The following is a 26,283-nucleotide window of genomic DNA, read 5'->3' on the forward strand; positions in this document are numbered from 1 at the left end:
TAATTCTGATTTCATTTTGAACATTGGTCTCCAGTTTAGCGTAGGTAACTGCTCACCCATTTAGTTTGTTTCTTTTTAAACCAATAGTAAAATAATTACTTCTACGTTGTCATCTATTTTTTTTATCTTTCTATGGCAGTTAATTTTCTCATATTGATGTGCTAAGTTCGTAATATCTCAAATACCAACTTCAGTGCCAGAAATGTGCAGATTCTTTGACAAACTTGTACTTTACTTCTGGTAGAATGCAGAGAAGCAGCCATGCAGTGTCAACCAAGTATTCCTATAAACAAAAAGATGCTTTTTTTTAAGTGGTCAGCCCTCCTTTTCCCACTGCAGTTCAGTTTTTGACGTAGACCAGATTTAGGTAGGCAGATTTTGTTGTCATGCTATAAACTATATGCTGGCACAAGTCATTCTAATTTTTTTCTCCCTTCTTATTTTTCAGGTGGTCAGGAGTTTTAAACAACTTCGCGGCAAGGCTTCACAAACTCTTAGCAGCATCTGTTAATCATGACTGCATTTCAAATAGGTTAAAAGGAATCTGAGAAGGTACTGTACTTACCTTTCGTGATAGACTTTGTATGTTTGCGTTCAGCATCTGTGCTTTCATTTCCTTTGACTGCATTTTAGGAACAGTGTGGACTGTAAATAACAGTTTTGTTTTTGCTTTGGGCATGTACAATACCGTAAGTTCTTAAAAAACCCCTTGAAATCCAGTTCATATGATTAAACAGCCTTCACCAAAGAGGGCTGATTTGTGCTTCCATTTTTTTTCTTACATATCTACAATGAGGTCAACTTCATTATTTGATGACAGTTCTTTTGAAGCTGTAACCACTTTCTTCTGCTGTTTTGCTTAGAAGCACTGCAAATACCTAAGCAACTAGCTAAATCTGGTTTATGCACTTGGAGGGTGAATGTTTGTTTGTTTGTTTGTCCTCTCAAAGGGTTTAAAACAAATGGGAAGAAGAATGCAGATCTTTGTAACGATTGAGATAGATTTGTGCTCCCAGCTGAGATTCTCACATGTCTCTCTTTCTTGCTTCTTAATGGGGGCAGGCTTGTCTCAGTATACAATATTGGGCTTCCATAGTTTCTTGTTGCATTTAAATAGCCAGCGTGCCCAGAAGGCTGAAGATCTATTCCTGCTTTATGACCTGTTGTATCCCTGGGGCAAGGGCAGCGCTGAGCAGAGCAAGGGGGTCATGGCCACAGCCCAGGTTCTGAGTGGCACTTGCGGGTTCCCAAAACCTGCCTGCCAGGAACATTTTTGCTTGGCAACATCTGGAACATGGTAGAAATTTGGAAGAGGGGGGAACCTCTAGGATTTTGCTTCACCAGGTGCTAGGAGGAAGCAACATTAGCCTTTTTGATGGGGGGAGGCAGATTCTGTGGCCCTGAAGTTAGGCTAAACAATTGCGGAGGTCAAAGGACAGCTGAGAGCGGTCAATGAGACACCCTGGGGTGTATTTTGTTACTTAGTAAAAGGAGCAGCATCCTAAAACCCTAAAGGATTCTCTTCAAAATCTGTGTTGTGAAAAGGTTTTATGAGTCTGATGGCAAAAAGTGCTGATTTAGCTAAGGAATGCTTGCTTTTGTCTAAATGAAAGGCTAATCCTTACCAAATGTTGGCAGCTATTCTAGTGTGGTCAATGCAGGTCTGAAAGGACAGTTAGAGTAGAAGTGTACTTTGGGATCCCAAATGTTTATCATTTTAGTGGTTCTGTAACTGAAAAGATTTCTGAACTTTCACATTCGATCCTAAAATTTATACCATAAAATATTTGAAAAAGTAAAAAGTAAAAACCTTCACTTAGAAATTAAAATACTTTGTTCCTTAGGGAGCTGCACCCACCCAATCGTTCTATATCCCCTGACAAATGCACTTTAGATTATCAGGATACTGCCTGTTTTGAACTATAACTTCTCATCTACTAACACTTAAAATTAGTAATTTTTTTCTGGTCTTGAGCAATTTTTTGCTGTTCTTGTTTCAATGCTTACAAAAAAAAGTTTAAAGAAAAGGTTTTGAGTAATTCATTCCTATGATTTGTTTAGCATTATCTTTCTTTAAAGCAACAGCTTCTTAACACTTAACATTTGTCATAGAAACAGATAAGAAATCAATGTCAGAGCCAAGACCTTGTAAATAACCCGAAAGGAAATGTAATAATGGCTGTCTTCACCAGAGAGGTGGTGGGGGACGGACCGGGCATGTGGCAGAAAAGGTTCAGTGCTTTTTGTTTTCCTTTGGAAGGGGGGGTTGCTGCAAGACACAACTGCGGGGCCTCCGACTCTTTGGCCCTACTGTTTTACGCAAACACTCATTGCTGTATTAGGAAGAAAAAGTTACTTGGGAGCCTGCGGTGGTGGCATTTTTATAGTGACTAACCCGGTGTTTCTTCGTGATCTTTGAAAGAACACTATAAGCAAAGTGAAAAAGAATAAATTGCATAATTTTCAAGGAGGAAAAAAAATGAGCCAAGAAGTTGACAAGTTGGTTTGTGGGGTTTTTTTTTTTGAAACAAACGTGCTTGCAAAATGTAGTTCTCCAAAGAGCTTAATTTTTAAACTCTTCAGAAGTGCTCTATACAGATGCTTAGCATTGATTTATGTCAAGGTTAAGGCACCTTTAAACAAATAAAGTTGGGAATGGATAAACCTACTAAAATACAAATCGCCTATTAAACACAGAAGATGTTTGCATAGCATTGAGGTTGCTACAAAGCTGACACATGTCTTGAAATTCTCCTGATAACCCCTTCTAAACTCATCAGGAAATGATAGCGTGTGTGTTTGAGGGGTACACAAGGGAGCGGCCAGATAGGCTAGAGATGGAAGGTCAGGCCTTAACTTTGACTTTCTAGGCTTCAGCTTCATGCTTTTGCAATAAGGCAATAACAAATGAAGAAAGGATTAAGGTGATTTATTTATCAATTAGATTGGACTGGCTTTTGCTGGAGGAACTCAATGAGATGTCTGTTTGAGTCTATTTTCAGCTTTATCCCTATAAACAATGAATATCCCATTCACATATCTATATGGAATTAAGGGCTACATAAAATAAGCTGTATAATAAAACTGCTTAGAGAAATACATATTTGAGCTACAATGTTTAATTTTGTTTGTAACCCTAGAATTTAATTACTCAAAGTATGTAAAATGGAAGTATGTGGGTTATTAAGGTTTTTTTTCTCATCTGCTGGAGAAACTTGTTCTGTATCTATAAAGTGTTTATTTATCAGGTGGTTGTTTTTTTCCAAGTGAATTTAGCCCACAGTGAGAATTTTATGCATACTATTTATATTCTACTGTGGCAATGGTCATAGAAAAATATGATGAGCACTAGTTTTTCGAATGTCAGTATTTCCTGGAAGTTTTATATGCATGCCTTCAAGAATGCATAGAACCTGTGAATTTTCTGTCTTACTAACTCACTAAACCATAATAGGAGCTTTAGGAATCAAAGTTGCCTCTGCTAGCATGTTTGTGTTACAGGTAAATTAAGTCCAGCATGCAAACATCATTAAGACTTTTCCTTTTGTGAGGAAAAACAAGCAGAGAAGCACATCTGATGTCTCCAACAAATAGTGTATTTTATTATCGTTTTTTCTTCTTCCAAGGCAGAAAGACCTCATACACAATTTATTGTAGTGAGTGATGAGTTGCATCGCAGAACAAATGTAAGCATTAGAAACAGAAAATTCTCCTCTTCCCCTATTAAGTGTTAATAGTATGTAATTTGGAGGTTTTGCATTTCTGTTTTAAGTGAAGATAAATGTTTTTCTTTGCCAGACCAAAATGACATTATAAAAATGATTAAAATGCCATTTGTGGAGATTTATCCCACAAATACCTATTGGGATTCCCAGGTACCTAGAAAAGATAGAAAGGTAGCTTGAATGTCAAAGCTCTTCTTTTTTAGATATGTCCCGGGATGTGATGTTAAAGTTTTGTTCTGTGGATTGCCTGTTTGTTGTAAATTTCATCTTAACTGGAATCTGGGATGTTGCAGAAGGCCCAGTAGTGATGGGCATCTTTGATCTCAAACAGGGGCTGCCTCTGGTAATTTCAGAGGTTCTGGACAGAGCTTTGTTTATTTTACAGAAGAATTTGTGGTATTCTGGGGAGGGGAGAAAGTAGAGTCAGCTTTGACACATGACAAACACGTGTGTAAAAGGAAAAGGAAGAGCTCTACAAAACACTCTGAAGTTCATTTCCACTAAAATTAAATATGAGAAATGTATTGGGTTTTTTTAAAATAGAAATTCTATGAGCAATTTAGAGACTGTTTCGCAGTAGCAGAGAAGTTGCAGAAAATGTCCGAGTGATACTAAACTTGATGTTACTTGCATTGTTTAAGCTGATTGTTATGGTTTTGACCTGTGCCGGGTTTTCTTGTCCATTCAGTGCATTGCTTTTTGCATAGAAATGGTCATGAAAGTTTTGCTGGGTTTTTTTGTCTCTGCATCATGGACTAAAAGTGACTGCAGAACGATGTTAGCTATGCCTCTCTATAAAGAGGCTACATGGGAGCTTCAGATAAGAAAAGAGTTGTTTATTTCTTTCTAAAACATATTCTGAATTCAAAAGAGCAGAAACATGATCATTTTGACCTATATGAAAATGGTATTTTCAGAAGAGCTGTGCAGGAATGTGCTCCGAGTAGACTTGATAAACATTTTGACACATCTCTGCAAAAGAAGAGGGGCTTGTTTCCACCTTTGGTGGCTCCTTTTTAGGGATGATGGTTTCCAAGCCTTGTAAAAACGGAGAACTCTTTCAGACTTGCCTTGTTTTCAGACAGGGCTGTAGGGAAGAAAACAGTCATTTTTGGAGGAGGTGTGGAACCGACAACCCACCTAACCTTCTTCTACTCATGTGTGTTAGTGAAGGCAAATTTGATTACTTAAGACTTTCTTTATTACTCCTTGTTTTTATTTTAGTTTTGAATCCAGAAATCCATATTAGGATTCGTTCCATAATCTTCCCAGAGAGGGAAAGGAACAAAACTCGACGGTGCTTTTGGCAAGATTATGCACTTTACAGATGAAAGAGATGTGGGAAATGCCGCATGTGAGGCTCTTGGTTGCAGGGTGTTCTCCTTTGTACAGCGTCACAGACACACTCTGGCTGCAGAGACTGTCTCTTTTTCAAGTTGGAAACCCTGAAATTACTTTCAGGTTGCATATTTGAAGAACTGCCATGCTACATCTCCAACCCTGCTAGCTTCAGGGGTGGCGGGGAAAGGGTCGCTTACGGGAAAGGAAAGCTTGATGTTTACAAAGTCCTACTCCAGTGCTTCACTTCAGTCTGTTATACCTGTCACAAACCAGAACATGCACCAGATAAGATGAATACTGTCGAAAAAGAAAATACTGAGTGGATGTTCCTGAAGAATTGGCTGATCTCTGTTTGGAAAGTTCTAAGAGCCAGTGTAATCTTTATTATCATTATGGCTATTACTCAGAAAGACATTTTTTTAGTAGTGTCAGTTAGTATGTGTTGTTAGAATTAAGAATTTTCAGAGCAAATAATGTCTCTGCAAGGTGAATATCGATTAGTTTATATTGCTTGGCAATAAAAATTTCGTTGTCTCCCTTATTTAGTAGCACTTTCGCATGAGAAAACTGTAAATTAAAAAAAAAAAAAAAAAAAAGAAAGAAAAGAGCATGGAGAAAACCACTTTTACTACAGATGTAGATACCTAGGATGATTTTTATTAAGGATTTTTCTGTTTAGTGCTTGTACTGTACAATCTGATGATGAGATGTGTCAGAGCGGATTACGTTTTAGCTTCTATCTTTGTGAATTTTATGTTGCTGTTCTATTAAATAGTGTCATCTTTGTTAGCAGTCTTAAAAAATGTCAAGCAGTGTATATACATAAGTTCAGATCTAAATGGTAACTTGTGCATGCAATAAATAAATAGCAGAAGCTATGATGTTTAAAACTCCAGATTTTTGCAGCCTGGTGGCCTAAGGATACGCAATCATTTGCATACATGGTTTGCTCAGCCTGTTTGTCCTGTGGAAGACAGTAAAACAACACCAGGCAGGTGAATGTGTACTTACAGTATTGAGGTCTGAAGGCAGATCATGATAAATGGTGTAGAGAGGAAAAAAAAAATGATAAGAATTACAAACAGGTTGAGCAAACCCAGTGACATTAAATATCATCGGCTTCATATGGTGGTCTTCGTTAGTGCAGTCGTGTTGAAGAGATGGTAACAAGCTTTATTGATAAGGCATTCAAGGGATGCTTGGGATTGTAGGTGAAGTGCTCAGCTTCGACGTCAGACCACGTATGCTTAGTAGATCATCACCCCTTTTATTCTCACAAGCAGTGCAAGTTGAGATGCTGTTATTAATGCTCCTTTTCATGTCATTGTGTGGCTCTCTTGAGACACTGCTAACTTTCCCTTTCACTTTCTCAGGATACAAGCAACCCCTCAGGGGAAAAAAAACCTAATTCATGGAAAGTAAGCAACTAGTGACAGGTATCGGCATTAAAATTGTTGGCAAATATGGACTTGTGTTTTGTATTTAGAAAGCTGTAACTAGACAGTTCACTGAGCTTCCCAGTCACGGAAAATAAGTCCACATACAATTTTTTTAAATGCTGTAATATTAGACAGTGTTCCGTTGAAATAAACATGAGATCTCCATGAAAAACACAGCTTTAAATTAATGAACTGGTGCATCTGAGAAGATACAGTTTACATTATGGGTTATTGTAAACTACATAAATACATTCGATGTCTCTAATAGTACTGAATAGTTAGTTTTAATTAGTAATTATTAAATATAGTTGTTAGCTAATAACTTAATGTAAGATCTGTGTATTACTAGGAGAATATTGTCAGTAAACAACTGTACACTTATGTTTTTGAAAAGTATGTAAAAATAACAAAATTTTAATAAAAGTCTGTTAGGTTTGGGAACATGCCGATTTTGAATACATAATTTGGGGAACGTATTAGAGCTTGGAAAAACATGTCAGTAAGCAGCAAAATGCTACATGCAGTTACAGTTATTTAAATAGTTATTATATAAATTACTTAGGTACTACATTAGTTTTACCTGATGTGGTGTTAGCGGTGGTAGCTGAAAGGATTCAAACATGTAACTTGCCTGACTGTGCCAATGTGCGCAGTTTAGGTGAATAAATCATAACTCATGTCTGCATCCAACTGCAAAATCAAACTTACACAGCAAAAATATGCCTCGATCCTAGAGCTGGGATGAAGCACCATTTCTGGTTTGGTTGTATTGCGCTGGCATGAATAGAGTGGTTAATAGTCCATCGATTTAGAGCAGGGAACATAAATGGGGAAGGCTATGTATGAGCGTGCTCGTTTTAAGGAAGCAGGCTGAGATTTTCAAAACTGCTCCGTAGTGATTTATTTGTGCTGCCTCTGCAATGAGTGTGTGAGCATCCAAGTGCAAGTGCGTCCTTCTCTGAAAATAATGTTCTTTTAACATTACCAAAACTTCAAAATTAAAAGCTAGGCTTGTTGGGTGATAACCTTTTCTTTTTTTCTTTTTCACCTGAAGGTTTTTATGTTGAAAGAAAAGAGAAAATGTACCTCTTCTGGTGAAAGTACAAAGTAATGTGCTGTTCCCTATGTACATTGTGAAAGTTCCCAGCTGCATGAAAGAATTTGCTCAATCTTCTACAAAGTAATTTTAAAAACCCCAGAAAACCTTCACAGTAACTTATCTGCTAAGTTCATAATACCATTTAAAAGGGCTCTATAAGCCTTGCAGTCAGAATAGGTTAAGTCGACATAATTAACTCCTGAAAGCTTCTGCATCATGAAGGTTATAAGCCTATTCATGTGAGGTTCATTCATACTCCCCTATATCATCTTAGAATACCAGGTTGGCAGGGACCTCAAGGATTGTCTAGTCCATCTTGTTATTCTTGGTTGTATCCCACTGAGCATTTCTTTTTGTATTACTGGGAACTGAATTTTTATTAACTCTTCTACTCTTTTATAGCCTTTATGGTCAAATTTGTTGTCATCTGACTTCCTGTCAGTGTCCACAACCCTGCGTCATCGGCCTTTCTGTGAAACACCAGGGGATGCAATGGGAGAAGACAAAACAAGAGATATATATTTAGATATAGCTATAGATATTTAATATTATAAACACAAACTATGGTGTATCTATGGTTTCTAAGTTCCTTTTTCCACAGTAGGAAGGCAGAGGAGGAATAATCAGGGAAATGGTATATTTGCAAAAGCTTCTGGGGGAAGGGTTGTGTGAACAGGTGCGTGTGCGTGGATGAGAGTGTAAAAGCGAGTAAAAGTGTATGGGTGCATGCAGCTGGTGACAGAATATATAGTGCCTATTTGTATATGAGCATTTGCTGCATAAAACAATCTTTGCCTGTGGAAACGAGCTGTGCATTTACAACAGTCATCAAAAGATGTTCCTTGATTCCAAGTACCCCACTAAATGGTGTCAGCTGCAGTTTTGCTCTATTAATGTTCCAGTCTCTTTATAGTATTTTGTGTAGTTTTCCATATTCAGGTGGGCATATATTGCTTCAAATGCTTCTAGCGTAGCATCATTTATTCACAGAAACTGGTACTCCGTAGTTTTTGCATATTGCTTAGTCACTGTAGGTGAGTTCATGTAAATTCAGTAGTGAGTCAGGTGTTCTTTCATCTGCTTGTTGCCTGTGTTTACTGAGGAAACGGCATCGAATGAAGTTTGGCACTTGCTTGATCCTTAAATCATCTCAGTCGTCACTAGAGCAATGCGTTGAGCATCCCCAGTGCACTGACTGCACCAGGTTTTCTCTCGCTGTGCCCTCAGAGTTCAGCCTACCTGGAATGCAACATTTCTTTTCTGAGTGGGAGCCAGAATCTGGAGAAGAGTAAAGCCAGTGCAAAGTCTGTACGGTTCTTGTCACAAAACCTCACGTGCAGAAATGTTGTGAAAGGACTTCCAGCTCCAGTCTGGGGACAAGAAGAACTGACTGTTGTTGGGTTTATGTAGTTTGATTCTGACTGCACAGACTTAACTCTAAAATAGTGTTTTAAAACTTTAAGCTTTCAAAAGATTCTGTCTAAAGATTCTGGGAGAGTTTTATCAGAGCATTTGAAAGATGAAGGAAAATGTGGGATGTTAGGCAATGAACACAAGTGCTGAACTCCTAACTTAAAACTGCTGAACTACTGTAAAATTTGACTTGAACTTAACGTGCAGTAGTGACTTCTGTAACATTGCACCTTGCAATATATTCTGTATTTAATTGCAGTTGTAAATTCCTCTTTATGTGTATGGCTCAGTAAATAATACTGTTAAAAAGAACTGACGAGACATTTCAAATTTTAGTTAAATAAGATGAGATTGAGTTTCAGTTTCTCTTTCTTGGTGGTTTTCCCACTTTCAGCCTCAGTGTTACATCACTGCTGGTTTATACTGTGAAGCTGAAAACTCCCAAATCATTACACTTTTGAAAATGCAATTCAGAATTAATTTTTGCAGTATTTGGGGGTGATTTGAAGTTGGCAGCTTCATGCATGTTAGTTCAACTTACTAACACCATCATAAATTCAGGTGTGAATTTTACCTTTAGTATGTTTTTTGTTTTGTGAGGGGTGCCTGCAGACTGTGGGGATAATCTTGGGGCAGAAGGGATGGAACAGTAAGGGCACAGCAGCCTCTATTTTAGCACCACTTGTGATTTGCTTTCTGTTTCATATTGGGGGGGAACAGCTGCCTTTCCACCATCCTGCATGTACCTCTGTCGTGCATCCATTTGTCTGTCTCTGTCCAAGGAATTGTCCCAATCCCAGGTAATCTGATGCAATACTGTAAGTACAGGTACTATTAACTGAGTGATAAGAGGGAGAACCTTGTCAGGAAAAAATAGGTGGTCTCGATCTTTCCCATTCCTCTAACACAGTAGTAGCAACATCAGACTGAAAGATAAGATTCTAAATGGTATTGGATGCTATCAGTATTTTCTTCAAAATAAAATGAAAAATAAAAATGAAGGGAAACTCCACTGTAAGCAGAGTCAATACAAACTAATAATTCATTTTTCCTGAAAGACTTTGTGAACAAATTATTTGTCTGTCACTTGCTACATAAGATTGTAGACTCTTTTACGGTTGAGTTTGAATATCCCGAACCGAGACAAAAGCAGGGTGAGAATCTCAGGATCCTGAAAGGACTGTAGAGGGAAAAAAAAGGATCTTGCAAAGATTATGAGATAAGGGATCTGTTAATGAGACTACTTCGCCTTGCACTCTTGTATTGACTCGCACATAAGCCTTTCCCCACTGGATGCTAATATACTTTTGACTTTGAAGTCTACACTTTTAATTAGCGTATATATTTGTTATTGTCTTTATTAACTGTCATTCTTTCTGCTGTGTGCATGCTTGTGATACATCCTAATGATGTTCTAATGGGATAAAAATATTACTCCCAGAACATCAACAAGAATGACATAAATAACAGAAAATGCTAGCTGTACCTGAAACAACCAGTTCACAGACAGTTCTACAGCATAAATAGATGCCTGGTCTCTCTTTGCCTAAGATAACCCTTTGAGATACAGAAGCTGTGCTGGGCCTGGCAGTGCCTTTGTGAAGGAACTTGCTTTCTTTTCCTTTGAAGAGAAACTTTCCTGTGGGGTTAGGCCAGATCAGAAGCCAGATTATGTGTTTTGGAGAACACAATTACATCATTAGGTTAAACACAAAGTAAGGAGCTGATAGAGCCGACTTAATGGAGGGTGTTTGCATCAGATTCATCATTCGCTATCAGGTAATTGTGAAATTGCTTTAAGCCATAACAACACCACTCACCCCCTCCCCCATCCTCCAGTTCAGTTCCTCTCCTTTAAAGTCTCTGGGGTCATGACCCACCTGGAGGCCAAATATGTGGTATCTGGTGTACTGAATGATCTGATTATATTTTTACTAGCCAAGCCTTCAACTCAATGTGCAGTTCTAGCTCCCAAGAGCTATTGGGTAACAACCCACTTTCCAGAGGTTACTTTTTTTTTGGTATGCGAAGCACCGTAGTCACCTATTTTTCGAACTAAAAGTGGGTAGTGTTTACTGTACTTAGTCACTGCTGGTCTGTGGACCTGAGCTCTGGTTCTTCTTGAACCAGTGTCATGTTTCTGCACAGATCTTTTGAAACCTGGATGACCACAAGGGACAAGATTATTTGCTTGAATTGACAAGACTTTCTTCTGAGTTCAGCTTCTGGGGTTGAAAGAGTGATCAGAATTTCCCTGGGTCCTTCACCACCCAGTTAAGCGATGCGGTGATGAAATCAGTCATCTTTGAAATTTTGCTGTTGTTTCTTCCAGTTCTGTCTGCTTTGATGGAAGCTCCTGGTAGTTGTAATTTAGCTTTCTGTAATGAATTGCCCATATTTAATTTTTTATTAAAATCTGTGGCATTAATACTTCTTCACTTGTGGTCAGGTTAGTAGAATTTCATGATTGCCTTGTTCCTGTGTCTTTGTAAGGATCCAGATTGAGACGTCAGGGCTGCCTTCCAGCTCTGTTGTAAGGCAGCTCTCAAACTCCAGCAAATCTCAGTTAATCCTCCAGTTCAGTGATGGGCCGCTGCAAAGAAGACTTGAAGTAGGTTTAGGGATTCTGCTTTGAAGAAGCATAGCAGCAGTGGAGATGTGTTGGGTAGTAATCATGGTGCCTTGCTATCCAAATCTTTGCAGGGAAGTACCCCGAGAGTGCTAGACCCTGGAGGTGCAGGTGATCTGCATGTTAGGAAATTCTCTTATTTCATGTTTCATGCTGCAGAGTTAATTTTGATTTTAATTGTGTCTTCTAGTCTCTCTGTAGTAAGTTTTAAGGATATGAAATAAAAATTGTCTGAGTAGAGTGCTGAAGTTGGTGAGGTAGAGAGGGGAAGCCTGGAGAGTGGCTGTTGTCAAAGTAAACCTTCCTTGGCAGGGGGTTTGCAGGGGTTATATGCATAACACACATACTAACATCCTGCAGAATCCTATCCAAAACAGAGCTGAAAAGGTTGCTAAGAGAAGTAGGCAGCTTATGAATTACACTGGTATCCAGTGGTGCAGGCAAGAGGAAAGGTGAGGGTTGGAATACTGTGTTGCAGATGTGCAAATTGCTCGTCGCTGGGAATTTAACCAGCTCTGTGCTGAGCTAGCCGCAAGTAGTGCACGTGTAGATATGGAAAGAATTATTTACCCCCAAATCAAACCTCCTGCCCATTAGCCACCTCACAGTGCACCCAAGTAGGCTCTGGGATAGTTCGGTACAGTATGGCTGGATGTAGGACAGTGGGTGTGAGGGTGTTGACAGGAGAAAAACAGGCGTGTGAGATCGGGGAGGAGTCCTCAGTCAAGTCCAGCTCCGTTTTCTCTCAGACACTGTGTCAGATTGTCTCAACTGCACTCAACCTGGGACTGTCTTTCCTACATCCCCTGGAACTCACTGACACTGTACCAGATGTGCAGAATTTTAGGGAAAACTTGTCTTAATTTCACTCTAGAAAGCAACAGGGGTTTTGTTTGTTAGTTTTATTTTGACCAAACCTCATATAGGAATGTAGGATAGTCATGTTATTTGGATAACTTATTTTAACAATGAGCATTAATTTACTTACAATAAATCATTGGGTATGGTCACATTAAAATGCAGCTATGGCAGGCACGTATCTTAACAGAAATGTTTTTTCTTTTTTTCCTTCCCTTCAAATTCCACCGATTTTATTTTTCCTCCAGACCCTTTGCCACCTCCTCAACCCCCCCTGCGCACACACGAGCACGTTGAAAGCACGTTACGCTCCTGCTGCCTCCTCTGCCGCTGCTGCGGGATGCTCGCTGTGGGCTGCCTCCCATTTACACCGGGAGGAGGAAAACGAAGCCCTTCTTATTTGCACCCAGTTTAGGGGTAGAATCCAAAGCAGAAACACGAAGGCATTGATACCTTGAATTGGCGCTGCTGGCGTTTGGGCAGGCTGGTCAGGATGGCACCGCCCGAAGCGGCCAGCAGCTCGCTGTCGGAGGGTCTCCCCAGCTCCTCACCCCTGCAGAGTGAGAGTCTCCTGCTCTCCCCCCGCAGCTCCCTTGAACTCCAGATGAGGCCTGGCTGCCCTAATGGCCTCAGGCGGTGTTAGGCAATCAGCTGCCCAGGGCTGGCTCCGGGGCTCCCAGCTTGCCCTGCCACAGCCCAGCAGGACCCCCGGCCCCCCTGCCCTCTGGTACCTCCACCTGCCCCATCTTGCACCAGCGCATCCCCGACCAGCCTTCCTCCTGCCCCGCTTCCCTGCTGCGGAGACGGGCGCTCGCACAACTTGCGGTTCCTAAGCTGGAGCTTTACTTGGCGTTTCAAATTGCAATCTTGTTTTTTCTTGGCAAGCTAGAACTGTCCTCCGGTAATATTAACCCGCTTTCTTGGGTAACCCGCGATAATCGCCATCCACAGGCAGGTCTCTTCATACGGGTGCCAGGGAGGCGAATTAAATGGCCTTGGCTCGCCAGCATTTTTGCTGTGTGCGCACTGTATTTTATTAATGGTTTCCCATCAAAATGAAAATAGTTGGCATAGATTGTATACGACATATAGATTGCAGAAAACACGGAGGATGAACAGACTTCAGGCAGGTGATGTGCTGTGGGAATTGCAAATTTTCTGATTCTTAAAGATTGATTCGTTTTTATTATGGTATTTTAGCTCAAGTCTTTTCACTTGAATATATTCCTGAAATCCTACCTTATGCACATTGTACCTGACGTAGAGTTCCATAGCACGGAAATGAAATTTGATGGTGTGCAATTTAACGGTATAATAGTTTGTCATGCTTTCACTGACACTTATGGAAATATCATCACTGCTTTCGGTAAAACCAGGATGTCAGTCACTTAGCTGTTTTTCATGAATTCCTTGTTCAAACGCACCTGACAGGATTTGGTGTACTGCAACCTTAATCCTGCTTCAGTGTAACTTTTCCCCTAACTCACTTTGCAGTTGTGTGTTTGTACACACTCCCTGCCTTTTCCAAATTCAATGAGAACTTACAGAATGAAAAAGAGGATCTGCTTGTCTTGAGAATTTTATTGCTGAAAAACCAAGTGCATCATATTAAGAAATTGTGTTTATATTGTCTCTGTTGGGGTAGGGAAATGCTGTTGCCCCAAAATTTGTTAAAAGCTAGTCTAAATTGGAATTTCGGAATTATTTTCCCGAAGTTGTATAAAGTCTCTGACTGAACAAGGAACTACGCTTCTCTCCCAGGCTGGAGGTGAGTAATTAGATAAGCTTCACGCCTCTGTATTCCAGTAGTGCATCTCAAATGGTGCTGTAAGTGGCTGTCATCATTACTGCCTTTTTACAGGTGGCCCTGAGGACCTTGAGCAACCCAGTGATAAAGCAGGAGTGGAATTGTAGGTTTTCTAAATGCCAACTTATCTTCTTGGCCAAGGTCTCTTCCTGGTCATAGGGCTAGGTGACATCTAGTGAAGGGAAGTACAAAGATAACGTTGTAGGGTTTTGTACTTTTCTATTTATTGATTTAACTGGGGAAAACTTAATCTCTGTTGAAAGAAAAATTCTCCGAAAATGCAGTCTTGCATTCACAATATTGGAAAATGTTAGATTGCTGTTTCTTTAGAGCATATGTCCTATGGCATAATGATCCAGCAGAGTGAAAAATGTCGTGTTTCAGTGCGTCTCCCTTAGCTCACTGTAAAACCTTCCATGGCTATCCTGCTACTAAATGTTTACATTTGAGAGTCTATATCCTAATGCTGGGGGCACAAATATAACAGTCTATGGGCTGTATAATGTTACCTAAGGAGAAGTAATGATCTACAGGTCTGTTTGTGCTTGAATATTCACAAAGGTCATAAATTCATCATTGATAGAAACATAAATATTAATTGTCAAAGCAGATACTTAAATGATTGTTGTCACTGTACTAGTATAAAACATAACTTAAAATAAAAACATTTCACAGCATTTGCTTGTATGGTTTGGATGTTATTTATTTCTCTCTTTTTTTTTTTTTACTTACATCTTTTGCTGTAAGAGTACGATTAGATTGTTTGAATTATATGGATCAGACTACATGTAAATCGTAGTGTTACATTGAAGGCGAGAGGTGAAGACCTGAAAAGACAGAGAACTGACCTTCTGTGTAATTTCAGTTAATATTAGCAAGAGCAAAAATTCAAGTTACTGCCTCTATGTATTGTTTCTCTGCAAATGATGGCATATTGACAACTAGTCATGAAGCAAAACGTGGTGGTTTTAATTTTCTGTGTTACGGACACTTCTGTAGCCTACTCTGAAAATCCTAAAAAAGACAATAATAATGATTTTATCTACCCTCCATTAAATTCTACACCAGGGAGCTTCTTGAGGCTGTTGACAGGCTGTGTATGCAGAAGACACAAAGCAGTGTGGTGGAAATGTGCTAAAAGCTGTTATTGAAACAAGAGGATACAGTCTACCAGATTAAGAGAGAAATGTGAACACGTAGTGCTAGTTAGAGGTGTTATTTTCATAGCCTACTTTCTTACTAATTGTATATCACTGTCCTGATGGACGTTAATAAGACCTCACTCTTCATTTGTAAATGGTCTGTGTATACACTTTCCCATCCCCTTATCAGCTGTTTTCTTTGTGTTTTTAGATCATGGGGAATTCATATGCAGGGCAACTAAAATCTGCCCGTTTTGAAGAAGCTCTTCATAACTCTATAGAAGCTTCTCTGAGATGTAGCAGCGTTGTCCCACGGCCAATCTTCTCGCAGCTGTACCTGGATCCTGACCAGCCTCCTTTCTTGCCGGAAGGTAACCATGAAAGTATGGCACATTATTTCAATTGTTGTTTTTCTGTGTGAGAAAAGGGTGGGATGTGTTTCATTGAAAAAAAAACCAAACAAAACAAAACAAAAAAACAAACCAAAAACTGCACAGCAGTTCATTGTGTCACACAAAATCTGGCCTCGTTAAGGAGAAAGAATGGCATGCTGGTTATTTTAAAAGGAGATATAGGCAAGTACTGTTGAAAAGTTTATTTTCTTTTTTATTATTCTCAGATGTGAAGCCAAAGGTAGAAGAGTTGGATAAAGAGTTAGTACATCGCTATTCCCAAAATGGAAACCTGGACTTTTCTACCAACCAAACTGTTAATGAAATGGAAGATGAAGAGGAGGATGAAGACATGTCAGATTCAAGTAGTCCACCAATTCCGTATTCACAAAAACCAGCCCCGGAAGGGTCTTGCACTACTGATGGTTGGTGTCCGTTTTTCTTACTGTGTGATCTTTACAACTTATTCTTAGTATAATGTGCACTTTCTATAGTTAGAAACTCTTGAGCTAGGAAGTCTAGAAATAGAGTTTGTAGTAAAAAATCTGATAAAATACAGATTAAAAGGACTTGTTTCAGAACATAAAATGTAATATATTATTTGAAAGCAGTGTCTAAGACTGGCTGTGGCACTTTGTTACTTTCTGAAAGCCCCTTATTTTCTGTGGTTATCAGTGGTTTACTGTCCTCAAAGAAGTTACGTAAGTTGTCATCAGTACAGCTGGTTCTCAGTATATCCCTAAATTATTCTCAGAAACAGGCAAAGTTGGATTTAGTTGCTTCCATGGGCAGAAGGAAGAGTTTGGAGAGAGAAAATGGAAGAGACAGTGTTACTTCTGCTGCCAAGGGGAAAAGAGGGATGGTAGTGGAAGTTTATCTGTTTCGTCTTCCCTGCATGCCTGCTGGCCATTGCTTGCTTACCCTGAGCTGCCCTGATTGTTGTTCAAGATGGGCAAAATTGTTGACAGTACTGTTTTTGTTTGGTTTAATGTGTTAAAGAAAGGGTCAGAATATTATGCATACACCTATTTGGACCAAGTAAATGTGATGTAGTTGGTTCATCTCATCCCATAATTGTTCTATTCTGAAGATTTAACTTCATTAAAGAAATAAGATCTATTCATATTTATTAGATGTGCTTCTCTTAAAAACATCCCCCCACCCCTCTCAAACACTTGAAAAAAAACAACCAGCTCCAAAAGCCCTTCTTGACATTTAATTTAACTTCTTCCTAAATTACGGGCTTCCTTGTGCAGAGTTCATAGAAAGTTGTAATTTAGAGAATGGTTTTGTACCTCACTGTCGTGCATGGTTATATGCAGTGGTAGAAGTAAGCACTAATCACTGGTAATTCGTTGACATTTTTGGGGGTTAGTTAGTGGCAAATGTTGACATTTTTGCCTTTACCCCTTCCACATGGAGCTTACATGAGCGTGTTTACCCTCCATAACAATGTACCACCAGATCCCTGTAACACAAAGAATAGAAAGGCTGGCTGCTATGGGAAGCTGGGGAATATTGTTGGGAGGATTTGCTAGTCGCGCAGAACTGTGCTTGCTGTCCTTTGGAGGCTTGTAAATTGGTGGGAGAAGGAGAAAATATAAAATGGTGTATTTCTAGGAAGGTATTCTCAATTGAGGACAAGTATCCGCAAAGGCTGCAAAATCTCCTGTGGAGAGCAGGAACGGTTCTGATCACTTCTGTTAAAGAAATGTAAAATAAACTGGTCAGGATGCAGAGGGGAACTAACAGGATGGTAAGAGGAAGGAGTTCTGTTAATGGGGCTCTTTCCCTCCCAGGACAAAAGCTGAGGCAACGTATACTTACGCCTTCTAAATATATCAAGGATAAAAGACTAAGGAGGGAGAAGAGCCTGTCGTGCTAACAGGGCCCCGTGGAAGTGTAATGGATGCATAAAATGGTTGTGAATGCATTCAAGTTAAAGGTTTAAGGTTCTGTAACTAGTTCTGGACCAGCCTGCCAGTAACAGGAGTAGGAGTGAAAACGTTACCGGCTCGAAGGCCACCATGCATTTGATTGTGACAAGAGCTTTTTATAGGACATCAGGAGGTCTTTCCCAGTCTCGCTCACGCATTCTGGTGATCACTGGTTGTACTTCCATGTCCAGACAAAAATGTTTAGCTGTCAGCTTCCAGATAAATGTTTAAGTCTTTGTTTGGGAGGTGACCTTCCACCCACATGCAAACTGTTCCACGTTTGCCAGTGCCTTTGCTGCCTCCGCTCAGCTTCATAATGCTGCCCTTCCCGGCGCGGCACGGCAAGGAGGTGCTCAGCTCTCAAGCACTCACTGCAAAGCAGACCGCTATGCCGTGGCCACGTACTGCATGTCACACGTTTACGCCTAGTTATGCTATAATTACATGTACATGCTCATGTGTATATGTAACCTTATGCTTTTCAGTGTGTCCTGGGAAAAGGTGACATTCCAGGCGCGGTTCTGCATTTTGGTTTTTGTCTATGAGTCTTTTATGATTGGAGCACCCTAGAAAAGTTTCCTGTGTTACATCTGCAGAATTTTAAGATTTCTCATTAGTCTCTGCCAAGTTTACCATTCTGAATTTACAAAATCTGTCTCGCTCTTCAGTGTTGTTCCCAAGAAGCTGATTTAAGAGAGCAGCGGTTTTGTGTCTAGAAAAGGAAAGGAAAATACATTTTTTTAAAATACTGCTAATGATCTGTTAGGACAGTTTTATGTAAGTGTTTGAAACACCCAGGTTCCCAAACATTCATGCTGCAGACTGTATCTCAGCACGATATTAATCTGATAGCTCATCTTTCATGTCATGAATATGCCCTTCCAGAGATGTAAGAGGATCGCTGCCATTGTTTACATCCCTTATCTCAGTTATTTAATTACAAAGATAAGTAACATTACGAAAATGTTAAAGAATACTGATGGACTAATTGAAGTCAGTGTAAGTGTTTGGATGCTTTAAACTAAGCATGTATTTTATTGCTTATCCGAGAGCAAAATATTGGTACTAGAACCTGCAGTTCATAGCTCTGCTTGCTGTCTCCCACCTTTTAGCACAGGTGGGGTGAAACCTTTTTGCTTTTTAAGGTATTTGTGCTGTTTGCTTTTCCTAAATTCAGGATGTGTGCCATAACTGTCATATTATTTCTGTGGTGACTTGTTCTTTTATTCAGATGGCTGCGTTGTCAGTCACGTGGGTGCAGAAAGTAGATCTTAATGCCTTTATTCACCAGTTAAAAAAAACTAAGTGCCTCACAAGTGACAGTTTGTTGGAGGTTCCTTCTCAGCTGGCCGTAATAATGGATCCCTTAACTCTCCTGTTAGCCCATTGGAAAGAGCAACTGCATTTGCAATTGATCCTTACTATAAGTCATAAAAGGGTTAAACTTATTTTCAGGGGCTTTTTTTTTTTTTTCTGCTTAACACAAATTTTTTTAACCAAATTACACCTTCCATGAAAATAAGGTTTCAAGAAAAAGACTTCATTTTCATACAGGTACCTCAACTATGGAACAAAGTAATGCAAGAAGCTGTTCTGAATCACTTGTTTGCTGTAGCTTTAGAAGAGGCTATTTCTAATTTGTGGACTAGCATTTTATGCAAGCTGTGGGAAACAAAATAGTAGCACCTTCCTTTTGTTAGTAAATCCTCAATTTACCTGATGCTTAAAGAAGGGCCAAGGTAGTTTCAGAAGCAATTAGGTAAGCAGGTACTTAACACCTGATCAGTTACTGTGAAGTTACAATAGCAAGTGACAGTGACCGGTAATTCATATGTAATTCTTGGAAGCTAATTCCTTATGCAAATACCCCATTTATTGTAGAACGACAAGGGGCTGGTACCGCACATTGAAACTACTTCTTGGTGGGGAAAGGGAAAATATCTACAAATTTCGTTTGTACGAAGATTCCAGCACTTCTAGGTATTGACAGTTGTGGGGGTACATTTTCATTTTTGGGCAGATGGGACTGGATTGATTTAAATGAAGTGATGTTGCAGAATGCAAATGTGCTTCTCAGAAGCAAAAACTAATGAATTTTCTTTCAAAGAAATGCAGATAATGTCTGTAAAAGCTATTCATTATTCTTTTTTTGTGACTGCTCTCTGTATTTGCAAATCTCCAATCAGAATATAAATGCCTGTTCTTTATTTAAAACAAAGCTGAGATCCTGTGGGAAGATGATTTTTTTTTTTTTTTTTAAATGAAACAGCTCAGCTGTGTGCTTTTACTTTTTATAATTACATGTCGATAAACAATTTCATAGAGAAGCTGGTTTGTTGTAGAGGCTCATTGGTTTTCTCTTCTTCATACTTAGATGTCCATAAAAGCTACACAGGTAAATGTGACACTAAAATGCCGTTCTTTCTTCTTAAGAGTCATATGTGTTAGTGCTGCTTGACACTAGAAATTGAGGTGCAAGCTCAATTAGAAATGAATAGCTATGAGATGTAAATAGTTTTGCATGTTCTAAATCTTAAACACAGGCAGCACAAGTTCTACTTGTACAGAGACATCGTGTCTTATCTTTCCTAATGTGGAAATGGTTACCTCTAACAGGTAATTAAATATCGATGCAAAATCATGCGGAAGAAAAGAAAATAAGGTTGGGGTCTCTGTGGTGCTTGCTAGCTAGAAAAAGACAATGTAGCAGAGAAAGGGGTTAATCCCTCCTTCCTCTCCCTACAGTCAGTTACTTGCTGTCAAATCAGTGTTTCTTGGGTGGAATTTTCTTAATCAGTTTAAAAGAGAAGCAGAACTTGGAACTAGAAGAGTGATTTGCAGCCCCAAAAAGCCAAGAGAAAGAAGGATAATGAAGGGCTCTTGAGTGTACCATCTGCATGTCTTTGAAGGAAAATTCAAGACCTTTACTGCACAGAAGCAGGCTTGCATTCTCTCCGTATCTGCTGGTGGAGCTGAGCCCCAGCTGTACCTGGCCAAGCTCCGCAGCCCTCCCTGGCTCTCTTGTTGCAGCTGTTGATCGAACAAGAGAAGAGCCCCCCGAGGCTCCGAGGGTCTGTCCGTGCTGCCCCTTCTTGCCGCTCACCCATCGGGATCCCTTTCACCTCCGCAGAAGGGGAGCCAGGGGAAACCTTGTTAGTGCCAGCCCTATTACTGGTCTCACTCCCTCAGAAAACGAGCTTTCGGGAGTTGCCCGTGAGCTCTGCTGCCTGTCTGTCGGGAAGCTGGCAGCTGCTTTCTGCCACTTCTGGTAGAGAGGCAGAGATCCTAAAGGTGCTGATTTTCAGCAAGATTTGTGCAGTTCATGAGCTGGTTGGATGACATCGATGTCCCCAAACTAATGTACCCTGGGGAAGAAAAGTAATTATAGCTCTCCTCTTACACAGCCTGAACATTACAGAGGCATGTGCTGGCCAGCCAGTCTCCACATACATACCTCTGATCCAGAGATGTCTCCAACCAAAGCAGAGGAGGATGCCAGAGGAGATTGTGCAAGGAGGAAGAAGGGGAACTTGGAAGGGATCTGGGAGCGCTTTGGGTGGAGTAAGAGATGATACAGGGTGTAAATCTTAGGTATTGTCTGCAGATTAGGCAGGATGCGGCATTTCTAAAGTACAGTCCCACATATCTGAAATGGCGGGAAATATTAAGTATATTCAGATCAACAGTCTCTCAGGTTAGAGGCTGCTGTTGGCTGTGATAGCGGACTGAGATACATCAGTTTGTTTCAATGGGTACTGCTGAAATGTTACTGAGCAATGCTTATGAAGTTGTTAAGATGATGTGATGGGTTCCTTAGGGTTTTCCTGCCCCTTCTCTCCTGGGAAACTGTGCAGGATGGTGATGTGCGGCTTCTCAAAGTGTAGCTGAAGCTGTTTTGCTCCTAGCCTGCATAATAGCTGAATCTTTGCTTTCATCTCAGATGTTGTGGAGTGCTGGAGCATTGTGTCACCTCACTGGGACATCAAAACCCTCAAGCATCCAAAGAGACTCTAAGTTTCTCATATGATATTCATCCCTCTCAATATCGTGTGCTCTTTCTGAAAGCAAGTCTGTACCGAAACATAACTGTTAACAACATTTGCAACCAAAATCCTGCTTTCTTTGGTGTCCTAGTATTGCTATTGATAACAAATCATGCAAAAGCCTGATATTGATCTCCATTTGTGCTTCTGGGCGCTTCCTGAAAATTTTAGGTAGAGACAATGTGTAAAAGCACGGGTTTAAATCTGTCTTGAAATCTTGCTGCACTTGCTGTTTCATAATCCTTATCTGCAGATTTCCTGTTTGCCCACATTGTCAGCAGTGGGTAATTTCTCTATTTTAAATCTGGATGTAGAGTGGTATTTTCTAAGCGTGTCAGCTACTCTGATTTCACTGAGTGCCTAAATATTTAGGGCCCATTTTGAAAATTCTGGACATAATACCCAGATGGCATGAACATTTGAATAAGCAAATTCTATTTTGAATATAAGAGAGTTTTCTTCCTAGATTTATCAGCCACTGTTTCTTTCTAAATTACATTGAGAAGTCTAGGTAATACTTAGCCTGGTACCTGGCCTTCTATTTGATTAGGATCAATATGTTTCTAAGGAATACACCTTAAAAAGAGTTTAACGTAGTAAAATCAAATTGCATCTAATCAGAAAAGAATAATTTTTGCTTTAAATATGTGCTTTTAATGCTTTTCCCTTCAAACATATGTAACTTCTTATTGGTAAGTTATTGTTATAATCCATTGATCTGTAAATAAAAACTTTGGGCACTTCATTTTAATTTGTTGGCTGGAAGAAGGTGTGTGTGAGGGGTGAATCCAAGCTAGCTTTCAGCTTGAATGAGCTGCTGCTGGAACTGAGTTGACTGAATAACTGAAGAAACTGTTTGGCCAAGAACTGGTTCAGCAGATCGTGGGTGCAGGCACAAGACTGAACGTGTGTCAGACCCTTTTTTTCAGCAAGCTGCTGCTTGCCGGGAAGTTCTTGCTGGCTGATTCTGTGCGTTCCACTTTGCGCACGTGCTTTGCCTGGTACGGTTTTGAGATGAAACCAAAAAACATTGACTTTCATCATTTTTGCTGACGTTTTGAGCTATGGGTTTTAGCACAGGAGGTAAGAGTGCAGACACACATATTAATAATGGCTGAGGCGGCTCTTAGTTAATCACATTGTGTTTCCAGGTGCTTAGTCTGCGTCTTTCTCCAGTGGCTTGATTTTTTTCCTTACAATTTCTGTAACAACTATGGACTACTTGAATAATATTTTAAATTAAGTGTAAGTAATATACATTAATAGCTGAACTCTTAATAGATACTACAGTAATTTCTAATTTAGTTTGATGTGTTTGTTTTTAACAGTAATGCTGATTGTTCATAGAATCATTAAGGTTGGAAAAGACCTGTAAGATGAGCAAGTCCAACTGTCAACCCAACACCACCATGCCCACTAAACCATGTTCCTAAGCACCACATCTACACGTTTTTTAAACACCTCCAGCCGTTTCCCTGGGCAGCCTGTTCCAGTGCTTAATCATTGTGATTATTATTTTCAAATATTGATTCATGCAGATGTCTTGTCTATGTTGTGATATTTCTATGGTTGTAGCAAAAGTGAGAAGGTCAATGGATAAATGGGTGATGTCTTTGGATATCCTGAAATAAGGGGGGGATCCGCCAGCTGCTGCTGGGAGATGCCAGACTGTAGCACTGATCTTGAAGATGGAGAAGTGAGAATTGAAGGGAAACACAACGTAAGAGTGTGGTTCTTCATAAAACTTGGTAGTGCTTTCATTGCCTTACGCCTAAGGTAAATCAGAAGGCTGAGGGTGATTGTATCCTCTCCTGTGGAGGAAGCCACATGACTTGCTTTCTCTTACACGTGTCATTTCCTTGCTTGAAAATAGAAGTTACTCAAAAATAATATGATGGAGCTGTACAAAAAAGTGACGGGTGATTTTGATCCTTGTAAGGCCAGTGTTGAAGCTAATGGAAGAGTCTTTGGATGTTGTTGTTAATTTGCTTAGTCAAAAGAAGCTGACTCTGACATTGGCTTTGGTCTGAGCAAAAGATTGGACCGGCTGGACCTCCAGAGGTCCCGTAACTGCTCTAAGCTGTCCCATCCAGCCTTTTGAAAGTCCCCACTGTGGCTGCTTGGTGCATGGCTGCCAAGCTCACCCCGAGTCCCGAGCTCCTAAGGGCCCCGTTGTGGTGCCCGGCCAAAGCTCCGGGCTGCCCTGCCGTGCTTTTCCTGTGTCCCAGCCTGCCGCCTGCTCCCTGCAGGATGTGGAACAGCAGAAGCTCGCTCCAGTCCCCAGTTTTGCCCACTTCTGCCTCTGGCTTTAGCCCTACATTGACCAGCAGCACAAGAAGCAACAGTATGTTCTTATTTTGTGTGCATGTGTGTATTTGGGTGGGGAAGAAACGAGTAGGAGACTTGAAGTCACTCAGCCCTTTGAGGCTTCAAGAGACTCAATGGGTCACTTACAGAAAACATGGTGAATATCTGTACAACCGGTGAATTAACATTTACTTGCTGGAACTCCTGAAAAGTATAAACAAGTTAAAAATCAGATTTTAAAATGTTTTTCCTTTAGTAGTCAGTACTAAACTTCAGTTATCAATTTTTATTACTCCTTTGTATTACTCAGTGATGTTTATGTACTGATGCCAGAGTGTTACAAGCAACAACGACAAAATTATTTCTCTTGAAAGGACTGTAAACTGAAATTTGACAAAGAAAAAAATATTCCTTGGCGTGTTTTAAGAGCTGTTTTCTATTATAAACCCACAAACTTTCCTTCCTATTTTCAATGTTTTTGAAAAACAGAGTTTCTGAGCCATTTAATGTCTAGTCTTCAGAGACTTAAGTCTCTTCTCTGCCTGAATGCATTCAGGATCTCTTAAAAATAGTGTTTATCTGTTGTCTCTGAAACCCTGAGCTAGTGGATCTGATGAGATGCTATCTCCATTTCCTCAATTTCCCTTGAAAATGTTATATTAAAATCCTCAGTTACAGCATCAAGTTGTGAAGCCTCATTTGCTTTTGTAACTGATAAAAAGAAGAAAATTAAACAAAATCTTTTGAAGATTTATCATTTGTTTTGGTTTGTTTTTTAGGTTTTTGTCAAGCAGGCAAGGATTTACGGTTAGTATCTCTGTGCATGGAGCAAATTGATATCCCAGCAGGCTTCCTGTTAGTAGGAGCCAAATCTCCCAACCTTCCTGAGCACATTCTAGTCTGCGCTGTTGACAAGCGGTTTTTGCCAGATGATCACGGAAAAAATGCACTTTTAGGTAAGAGACTTCTTTTTTTTTTTTTTTTTTAATTGTGTCGTAATAATTCAGAGAAAAAGGTCTGTTCAAAATTATCTAAAGTAATTTCAGCTAATGACCTTCTATTAGAAATATGTTGAGGAGAGGCTTGTTTTTATTAAATTAAATCTGTAGCTGAACCTGTCTGAAAAGACCATTTTAAAACAAGCCCCTGATTCCACAATTAACCACAATCAAAGCTGGTGATTTCTGTGTGGGCAGAAGTCAACTGCAGCCCTGGCATTCTAAATGCGAGCTATCCACGTACTCTTTATCTCTACTGGTGCTTACAGCATTTTCATTTAAGAAGAAATATGCTCATGCCAATGTTGAAGATGAGCTATCTATTTTTCTGTGGATTAAGGGACAAATACTGCCCTTGGCTGCACCAGGAACATCGTTCTCAATAGGAGCTCTGAGGGCAGTTTGCTTCTCAAAATCTGATACATAGGGAGAAAAAAACCTGCACCATTACGTCATAATTGGTTACGTTTGTAAGCTTTAAAATTTTAATATAAAAATGCTTCTTGGTGATTGAAGACAGGCATATGTGCACCTAGATTTCCTGTCTGGCTCCCAACTGGTATGCATTTTAACAGGCTAGTAAAAGTGATTTAATGTATTTTGGCTCCTTTAGCCTGTTTTGAATTTACTCTCTCATTTCTCCCTCCAGTCATTGTGCTGCCTAGAATATATTCAGAAAGAACTTTCAACAGGGAAAAAATTACAATAAATCATGAATACCCTGATTTAACCACACTGCTCAAAATCTGGTCCAGACCAGCAACATTTTGCATAACTGTTGAAAACACCTCGTTTTTGTGCTTATGTGGTTTGTTATTTCTCCCTTAAACCCATATAATATGCTACTACACGCTGTAAACCTTTGGACCTAAGGCAGAAATCCCACTGGCCTGAGTTAGGAGCTGTGGTGTGATGTGCCCTTGCTGGGGATGTGGGATCATGGGGTATTCTGGTGTATACTGCCATCCTTAGAGGAGCATCTCCCCCACTGAGCAGGGGAAGTGTCAAGTGCTGATCAATAAAAACTATCTGATAGACAGACAGATGGTGTTTAGTCTGATTAAATGTGGTACTGCTTGTCTTTGTTGGTAAGTCTTGCTCCTCTTCCCCCCCCGGCTTTGTTTCCATCTATCATCTCTGATATCATTTGATG

General features: G+C 39.9%; 1 protein-coding gene across 1 annotated transcript in view; it reads left to right on the plus strand.

Annotated features, from left to right (window-relative positions):
- The first annotated feature begins 15,667 nt into the window (after window positions 1-15,667).
- GREB1L (GREB1 like retinoic acid receptor coactivator) overlaps window positions 15,668-26,283 on the plus strand; it is a 61,985-nt gene continuing 51,369 nt past the window's right edge. Inside the window, exons 1-3 of the mRNA XM_086472582.1 lie at window positions 15,668-15,836; window positions 16,073-16,270; window positions 24,912-25,088. Of these exons, the coding sequence (XP_086328708.1) occupies window positions 15,668-15,836; window positions 16,073-16,270; window positions 24,912-25,088 (544 nt within the window). The remainder of the gene's footprint in view (window positions 15,837-16,072; window positions 16,271-24,911; window positions 25,089-26,283) is intronic.

The sequence above is a fragment of the Leptosomus discolor genome, chromosome 13 (genome assembly GCF_034619465.1).
Source record: "Leptosomus discolor isolate bLepDis1 chromosome 13, bLepDis1.hap2, whole genome shotgun sequence".
NCBI lineage: Eukaryota > Metazoa > Chordata > Aves > Leptosomiformes > Leptosomidae > Leptosomus > Leptosomus discolor.